The following is a 9862-nucleotide window of genomic DNA, read 5'->3' on the forward strand; positions in this document are numbered from 1 at the left end:
ATAATCTTCAAGTAATTTATGTGAAATATTATGTAGCAAAATTATGTATATAATTATATATGCATATATATATATATTATTCAAGTGCAACTACGTGCGTGTCGCAGTCTGTTTACATATGCCCTTAACAGGCGCTCACATGGGCTGATTTGTCTGCTCAGGGTCCTTCAGTGTTTCATTACGTTAGCTCTGTGCTCAAGTACGAACTCAAACTGACTTTCAGGTACTTAGAGGAAGTAAGCCTGGCATTGTCATTCTCGCACGATTTAATGGCATAAACCTGACTTTTCTCTCTCATCATATTTTTCTTCAGAAGCGACGATGTTCAGCATGATCCGCGGGCCTCGCGCTGCCTTTGGCACTTTAATAGGTCAGTGTTTTCCACTTGATATTTGTTCTGGACGCAGTCAGCAAGCAGACGATAAGCTTTGCCACATGGGCACCGTGGGCACAGCGGGCATTTTTCAGACACTTATCAGCACAAAATAAAGCAGTCGACACTTGGACATACATTTATTATGTCGCAGTTTAACTTTTCTAGACTGACCTGGTTTGATTCTGGAGGCTGTTTTATGGATTTTGTCACTTTTTATTGACGTTTTATCTAATATGAGGAAAGAGCTGTTATGAAATTAACTTGATTTTAACATTTTCTTATACAAACTTACCCTTGTGTCATATTTAAGTGTAAAAAAACCTATAGCAAAAATGAGTTTTTATATTATTAACAAATTGTTATTCATTATTCAATTACCCAAAATATATATGTATATAAATATACAGTATTAAATAAAGCAGAAAATTATTTTTATATGGAAAAATCTTGTCAGGCATATTTAGAACAAGAGTCATTTGATGGCATATTAAAAGACTCAATTTAAGAATTGAAAAATACAAATTTATTTTTTATTTTTATACTTTGGCAAATATCTTGCAAGGTATAATGTGTTTGTCAGCAAAACGTTTAAATAATTTAAAACATAATTAAAATGAGTTCATCACTAATTATTTTAAATATTTCAGAGTTACATTTTTATAATTTTGACATATTTTCATATTTTGTTATACTAAAGAATGATGGAACTTTTTAGTAATATTTTGACAAAAGTTATTTGAAACATCAAAGTAGATACTATTATGTAATATTTTGTCTGTATTTATAAAATAACCTTTCAAAGGATCTTAATTTGGTGTTCACATAAAATTGCACTCATTATATATATAAAAAAGTCCTATCTGGTTTCATTAATAGTGATTATTAATGTATTATTACAAATCTTATCTTAAATGTGTATGACCCATGTAATGAAAAGCTAATAAAAAAAAAGAAATTAAATAAAATGATGGATGATTTTACAGTTTTAGCATAGTAACTATGGTATTTTGCCAGTGAGTGAGTGTGTTATTAGCTGTTGTGTAAATATAGCTTTTATATGTTTAAGTTTATGTTTTTATTATAGTTTTCCTGTTCAAATGAGACATCAGATCATTTAAGACTCCATGAGAGAATTCTCAAAACAGAAGTTTATTATTATCCTCATATGTAAACAAACATTTTGGAATGCAGATGTTACAGGAAATAACATAATTGTCTTGCTTAAACCAAACACACAAATCACCATGCTCAACACAACAGCCCAATGGGGAGAGTTCAGCTATAAGAAATAGAGTTCAGCTATAAGAAAAGGGAAATTATTTCATGATTTCCTCGCATCATGTTTTCAGAACTGTATATCTTTCCATCTTCATGCATGAAACAAAATAAAAGCTAAATATTGACACCCTCATCCTAATTTCATTTCATACAAAATATGAAAAATGAACAGAAGATGAGATTGTCACTAAAATGTTCCTCTAATGAACGAAAGTCATGCAGGTTTGAGGGTAAGTAAATGTTGACAGAAGGTTTGTTTTATGCATACTTCACCCCAAAATAAAGAAAATACCCACATTCAGGTTCTTCCAGACTAGGTGTATGACAATATCTTGTTTGTTGTTGTTGGAATTGTAGCTGAATCTTACTTTATCACAATACAAAGTATGTAATCTTTGCATTATTGATATTATATAATAACTAAAATAACTTTATTACTTTATTGTATATTCTATATTTAGCCATTTACATTGACAATAGAAATGTCTATTTGTTACTGAAGTTATGACCTTAAAGTTTGTTTCTTTAAACAAAATTTAACTTGGTTATCAGCTCCAATAAATACATTTTGACTTAAATTTAGGGCTGCACGATTAATAAAAAAAAAGATCACGACCTCCACACAATCTTAATCCAGCATTTCTAAGATTCAGCCCATTATATTTTCAAGTTCAGGAGAGAAGCGTAAAGGCGGTCGCACAAGTCTTCACGTTGTTTTATATTCATGCTGTATTTATAAGGTGTAATTCACCCAAAAATGTCATTTCCGTCTTCATGTAATGATGCCCGCGTCTACTTTAGTGAACAGAACCTGCATAGGCTGTGAATAACAGGCAATAAAGTGCTAAAATAATGTTCAGTTAGTTACACAAAGCGATCGTTTGTGAGCCGTGCGGGAAGTATGTTTTGCATGTGTGTTTTTTTCCCTCAAAGTGATGGCAGCCATGACATGAACCGCACTTGGCAGTAAAAGTGAAACCAAAAGCGCAAACATCATTTAAATGATCATATCTCATTTTAGAGTTATGATTATGACAAGCATTTGATGTTTTTTCGTTCATAGCTAACCCAGAGTGTTGTGCATGAAAAAAAGTGTAACAGTGCCAGTATAACTACTCTAGCCTATATAATGAATATAAGAGGGAATCTGTTGATGACAAATCTCTCATTTTACCAATAAAAGAAAGGGCTAATAATGCTGTCAATGACAGATTGCAAGCACATGTCTCAAACACAATAATCCAACTTTAGAATTATGAATAGTTGTATTCTGATGTAATCACTTTACTGTATATTAATGACCAGGACACATTTAAAGTCTGCTCAAGTCCACCATTCCAAGTCTATACAAATATATCATTTGAAGCAACAGTAGAGCTACACATAGGCCTGATATTACTATTGTTGTTTTACCATATGTTTTGTAAATAACAATAATAGCCTACTCGTATTACCTTTATTTTACATCTACAGAATCGTGAGAAAATCGTGATCTTAATTTTCAATTTAAAAAATCGTGATTCTCATTTTAGCCAGAATCGTACAGCCCTACTTAAATGATTGAAATGTATTTTATTAAACGTTAACTAAGAAATCAACATCAGCTAAGGTTAATAAATCATTTTCATCATCAGTTTAGTTAATTAACTAATGTTATCAAATGGAGCCTTGTTGTAAAGTGTTAACAAACAATAGTCTAATTTTAAAAATCTGACCATTTCAATCAATATTTCAGGCCATGTAATAATCTAAGTTGATGTAGTTTCATAGATTTGTTTCAAAATAAAAAGCTTATTAAGTCTTTAAGTGTTTGGTGCTGCTGTGATTAACACCACTGCCAATAAAGCAATCAGGATATTCTTAATCCAAGTTTTTCTTTAGTTGACACTGTTGGTAACCCATTGACTTCAGGAGTAGGTACACTCTCAGAAAAAAACGGTACAATGTTATACCAAAGAAGGTACAAACCATTGTCACTGGGGCAGTACCTTTTTAATGGGACAGAATTGTACATTAAGACAAAGAAACAAATTTTTACCATTGCAGTTTGTACCTTTAAGGACATGATTTGTACCATGGGAAACCAAAATGTACCTTTTGTTAGGTAGGTACCACTACAGTGACAAGACACTTTGTATTTTAACAGTGTCAGAATGTTTACCACACATTTATTTAAAAGTCCCTTAAATGTTTAGTTCACAATACCTATAGTTCCATGTTTTCCAGTTGTTTTGTATCATTGTATTATAGAACTTAATAATTAATGTTCATGAGTTTCTTTAAACATGCGCTTTTAAATTATGATTCTTGTTTTAATGTGGAAATTATTCATACATCACTTTGCCTTTCCAGTAATATTTATTTTCACAGACATTGTAATAAAGGAGTTGTCCAACACTTTTCTACCTTTTTTATGGAAACAAATGTGTACCTTCATTTCAATTGTACCTTAAAAGGCACAGAACAATATCATAAGAGGTCTTTTCTGTACCATATATGGTACAATGTTTACAAAGGTACAAAACTGTTCCTCAAGGTGTACCTTTTTTTCTGAGAGTGTAGGGTTGTGTGATTTGGGGAAAATTTCTAATTGTTTTCAATTCAATTCAATTCACCTTTATTTGTATAGCGCTTATACAATGTAGATTGTGTCAAAGCAGCTTCACATAAAAGGTCATAGTAAATTGGAACAGTGTAGTTCAGTTTGTAGTGTAGTACAGTTTGTAGTGTGATTTTTATTTATTTATTTATTTATTTTTTGACAGATATTGCGATTTGATTTGCGATTTTATTTTGTAGTCAAGCTTCAGCTCAATAATCTGTAAGTTGCGGCAACAATTCTGCGCCAGCTCTTAAAAATTACCTGTTTTTGTTTGGTGTCTGACTTTGAAATCAAAGTGTTCCCATATTACCGATGTTCTTTTTTTTATATTAATTTGTCTATTAATGCTTCTGAAGCAGCAGACACCATTATCCCAATTGTCCACGCTTTGCTGTTTGTTTGTTTGTTTTTTTTTGTTTTTTTTTGTGGGTGTTCCGCATAGTTCGGTTGCGCAATTCTGATTGGGCAGAATGAAAGTGTGTTCACTCAATTGAATAGTAAGACTATTACACACAGATGGCATTTGCTCAGGGCGGGGGAAATAAAATAATACATATACTGTATCTTTCATATCCCAGCCTCTTGCAATTAGCTAATCGCAATGTTTCAAATTGCGATTGCAATTAGATTTTAATTAATCGCACAGCCCTAGTAGTAGGTGAAAAAAATACTGTGGAAGTCAATGGATGCTGTCAACTCTGACAACCAACATTGCTCATGATATCAGAAGAAAGTAACGTGTATATACATTTAGAACAATGTGAGGCTGAGTAAATGATTACAGAATGTCATTTGAAGCCAGAATATCACTGTAAAGGTTGTTTTCCCCCTACAGGGCAGTGGCGGAGAGGTATGATGACCACAGGGAACAGAAGACTGTGTATCAAGCCTCAGGAAGGGCCGTCTGCATCCCCTCAGAGTCAGTACTCCCAAAATATATTCACTTCTACCTGCCTGCATAAAAGGTGCGGCATGTGAAATGACACAGCACTCAGCATGACTTAGCACTCGATATGACATAGCAAGTCAATATGACACAGCACTCGACACGAGAGAGCACGTTTTGTTCCCTTGAAGGTCTGTAAATCTAAGAAAGAATTCAAAACAAGACAAAACATGCATGTAACACTCAACGGTGTAATTATAGCATCGATCGAGTCGAGATAAGTTCCTGTTTTGGCGGTTCTTCATGGATTATATTGCACTTTAGGGAATTTATTTGTATTCCCAATGGACTGGCTTTTCACTAACACCTTGTGTTTCTTTTCTCTTTGTTGGTTTTAGCACAACGGCCTGGTTTCAAACTACCAGGTTACCGCCCCTCAGATTGGGATAAAAAGATGTTGATGTGGTCGGGACGATTCAAAACTGTAGAGCAGATTCCAGAGTTTGTGTCGTAAGTGGACTCTTCCTGTTTACGTTAGGGTAAACCCTCTGTTTTTAAATGCGCTACTGATTATCCTGTTGGTTTATAAGATCATGTGACTTGAAGTTGTGCCTGCTTATTGGCGGGACATGAGAGATGTGTGCTGTGAGGTTGAAATGAGATTTACTCTCAGTGTACTGACAGGTAATTAGTGTAATTGATGGTATCTGGTGGGAGATCAGAGGGAGCTCTGTTTAGGATGAAAAACAGCAGGCACATCCTCTGTGACCCCTCATACTGTATATATACATATACATCCCTTTTTAAAACATTTTTTTTATGGTTTATATTTATAGATTTTGGTGCATTTGAACAAAACAAATTTATTAAAAATATAGATTTATTCAAATAATATTAAAGTCACTGTACATCTTTAAAAACAGAAAGATAATACATTTAAGTTATGTTAAATATGAAAAAATATATATATATACAAACTTCAACATTTTATATATTTTTTGTTTCTCTTATTTTTTCTCTTTTTTAAATTTAATATTTTTCCCTAACATATTAATTTACGCTACTGATTTTTAGATCGTTATCTTAAAGAGCCCATATTATACATGAAATAGGGTCATATTTAGGTTGTAAGGGTCTCCAACAACAGTCTAATATGCATGCAAGGTCAAAAAACACTTTGATGGTCTTATAATCTGCATTTATTTTTACCTAATTATCCCAGCGACTCCCATATGAATCGTTTAGCGATTCATTTGTTCCCAACCCCCTCCTCAGCACGAAGCTAATCTGCGCTGATTGGACCAATGACAGCCTGCTGCGATTGGTCGACAGTGACAGGCTTCAGCACGAGACAGAGTGAAATGCCCAGCTGCTTATCAACAATATAAAAGTAGTCACAGTGCATACACGCTTCATAGTGTGAGGCTTTTTTCACACACACACACACACACACACACACAACCCTCCTCAGAAGAACTGGGGAGATCGACGCGAGTCTCCTAGCCGTCACACACTCAACCTGCTCTTTTTCTCTCTCTCTCTCACACACACACACACACAACGCTCCTTAGAAGAACTAGGGAGAGCGACGCGAGTCTCCTGTCTCCTAGCCCCTAGCCGTCACACACTCGACCTGCTCTTTTTCTCACACACACACACATCACGCTCCTCCTCAGAACTAGGGAGATCGACACGAGTCTCCTGTCTCCTAGCTTACGATGGCCATAGCAATGACAAACGGCAGTGGAACGCGAGCTCACAAAAGCATTTAACGTTAAATCCGTAAACAAAGCGGCACGCGTCGCGTTTTTAACGTGGCTTACATGCGATAAGAGAATATAAAGAGTAACCGCGTGTACTGTACCAGGTTAACAAGTAACAAAACACAATAAATACATAATTTGCAAGCTAGAGTAAACGAGGCAACAGTTTTAATCGCACTTACTTACACTTGTGAATAAACCTCAACCACTGACTCTTCACAGTTTCATCTTTGGGTAGAGACTGTCAATATTATCCATCTGAGCACAGCGTTACTTCATTCGACCGGCGGCGTCTGTGTGTGTGTGTGTCTAGTGTTTTTTCTGTGTTAGTGGGCGGGGCCGCAGGATTCAAATCTCCCGGGTTTGCGCGCGTAACTACTGGCGAGGCTTGTGTTTCGTAGCCGTGTCATCGCGAAACACCTAATGACTCGTTATCAAGACGACTCGTTTGAAGCACTATGAGTCGACTCTTTTATAGATGAATCGAATAATTTTAAACACTGTACACTTACAGATTTAAGCCTTAGCTGGATATTTCACAAATGTATTTATGAACTGGTTCTGTTTAATTAACCAATTGCATGATGCAACCAATATAGTCTTTATTTGAAAGAAGATTCATATTAACCAGTTCTGTGTAGTGAATCAAAAGTACACAGCAAAGCCCAATTTAAAAGCGAATCAATGGCTCTTCTGAACTGGATCTCTTTTATAAATCGAACACCCATCTAGTGTGACTAGTGAATCCAGATTCTAAAAGAAATGACTCTTTCGAACTGGTTCTGTTGTGTGAGAGAAAAATCTAGAGCGTGACCAATGAAGCCGCATTAAAGAAATGACTCTTATGAATTGGTTCTGTTGTGTGAGATAAAAATCTAGAGTGTGACCAATGAAGCCACATTAAAGAAAAGACTCTTATGAACTTGAGTGTCAACTAGATGATTCTTGCACTATTTTTTTATTTTATGCTAATGCTCTGTTTTAGATTCGAGATGATTGATGCTGCCAGGAACAGAGTGCGTGTGAAGGCCTGCTATATCATGATGGGACTGACCATCTTTGCGTGCTTAGTCATGATTATCTCTGGCAAAAAGGTAATGATGTGCGCTCTTGTATAAACAAAAACCATATTGCTTTGTTTAATTTTAATTGATGTCATATCATTTATCCCGTACCTTCCTTGACAGGCTGTTAGTCGGAATGAAAGTCTGATCACTCTTAACATGGAGAAGAAGGCCAAATGGAGAGAGGACGCCCAGAAAGATAAAGCGGAAGAAAATGCGCTTGCCGCTAAAGCCCAGTGAGGTCCAACTGAGCTCCCAAAACCCATCATTCACAAAGCAACCATTTCTTCTAAATAATGTCAAAGGCCACACTGCAGGAACTCTGGTGGAGGTGCTACAGATGTTCCTCCACACAGTCAACAGATTTTATAAAGTAGTGTATTAAATTAAAATGCGAGATTTCCTTTGTGTGATTTTTGTAAATATATAATTAGAATAAATAGGCTTCCAGTTAAACGTAAAACAACAGTGTTAGTGTTTCATTTCATTTGAACTCCACTTCAATGTCTTCTGTAAAGCAGCATTCGAGTTGTTTATGTGTTTGTTTATGGATGTCTGAGCTCAGCAGACTGAACAGAGGAAATGAGTCTGAGGTTATGATGGTAAAGTAGGCGGAGCCTCAAAGCCACACCTACCAATTATGCATGACCAATGGGAGTTTGCAGGTGTTTACAGCCACAGAAAACTAGGCTGTGTCTGAAATCCGAAATTAAAAGCAGTTTCAGCTGAATCTTGAAAACCTTCTAAAATGTGTAAAGGAGTCAAAACAGCAGTAGGAATCAGCAGATCTGTTGATAGTGATGCATTTCTCATGCCTGATGTAACCTCTAATGGGCAACATCACGACTATAATGAGGAAAAAAAACAGGAATGCTTGAGTAGTCTGTCCTTTCTGTGGTCACATCTTGTGACATTACATCCTGTTTTAGTGCCATGTTGCATTCATATACTCAGAATAATGAAGTGGATTAGAGCTGTGGTGAAACACATCAGTTTTGAGATTTTAAAATGGATGGCTGTTCTCTCTTGAAACGATTCTGAGCTTAGTTTTTAACAGCAGATGGCGCCATACACACTAAATGATCACGAGGGAAAAATTGTTACAAGATTAACTCAACTGCTCAACACTCGTAATTCACTTAAACCTTTCCTAACTTTATTGGTGGTGGTCATGGAAGAGTGGAGAACATGAGACTGATTCCTGTGACGCTCCAGAGACAGACGAGTCTTCGCTGAGGCCAGCTTCCAGCCTCCGCCACTGAGACTGCAGCTCTGCACAAGACGTTTGGCCAGCGGAGAAATTAAAATGGTCGTGCCCAACTGAGTCTGGTTTCTCTCAAGGTTTTTTTTCTTCACTTCCGCCTTTCAGTGAAGTTTTTTTCCCTCTCCGCTGTCACCACTGGCTTGCATGGTTCGGGATCTATAGAGCTGCGCATCGTTGGATTTGCTCTTCAATATTTGGACTCTCAGTAGTGATTATTAAACCACACTGAACTGAGCTGAACTGAACTGAATTTAAACACTACAAACTGAACTACACTGTTCCTATTTACTGTGACCTTTTATGTGAAGCTGCTTTGACACAATCTACATTGTATAAGCGCTATACAAATAAAGGTGAATTGAATTGAATTATTAATTTAATAATTAGGTTCAAGTTGCTTTTGTTCAGAATTGCATGCATGCAGAGTTTGGCTGTTTGTAAATCATACAGCGCCATCTACTGTTCAGCTCACCATAGATTCAAGAGAGAATAGCCAGGTTCATTCCTTCATTCGGTCATTTTCTTTTCGGCTCAGTCCCTTTATTTATCAGGGGTCACCACAGCAGAATAAACCGACAACTTATCGAGCACATGTTTTATGCATCGGATGCCCTTCCAGCAGCAATCCA

General features: G+C 36.0%; 1 protein-coding gene across 1 annotated transcript; it reads left to right on the top strand.

Annotated features, from left to right (window-relative positions):
- Positions 1-155: 155 nt before the first annotated feature.
- fam162a (family with sequence similarity 162 member A) lies at positions 156-8435 on the top strand. The gene is made up of 6 exons (XM_056450146.1): positions 156-223; positions 314-370; positions 5092-5175; positions 5541-5652; positions 7891-7999; positions 8093-8435. The coding sequence occupies exons 2-6, from the start codon at positions 322-324 to the stop codon at positions 8207-8209; spliced, it is 471 nt and encodes a 156-aa protein (XP_056306121.1). The 5' UTR covers positions 156-223; positions 314-321; the 3' UTR covers positions 8210-8435.
- Positions 8436-9862: the final 1427 nt, after the last annotated feature.

Source organism: Danio aesculapii, chromosome 24 (assembly GCF_903798145.1).
Source record: "Danio aesculapii chromosome 24, fDanAes4.1, whole genome shotgun sequence".
NCBI lineage: Eukaryota > Metazoa > Chordata > Actinopteri > Cypriniformes > Danionidae > Danio > Danio aesculapii.

Bases quoted from the DNA above. Each gene is read 5' to 3' on its own strand.
- fam162a (XM_056450146.1), top strand. From the start codon at position 322: ATGTTCAGCATGATCCGCGGGCCTCGCGCTGCCTTTGGCACTTTAATA. The intron at 5,176-5,540 runs GTCAGTACTCCC...TGTTGGTTTTAG, and splicing joins GCCGTCTGCATCCCCTCAGA to CACAACGGCCTGGTTTCAAA. The intron at 8,000-8,092 runs GTAATGATGTGC...CTTCCTTGACAG, and splicing joins TGATTATCTCTGGCAAAAAG to GCTGTTAGTCGGAATGAAAG.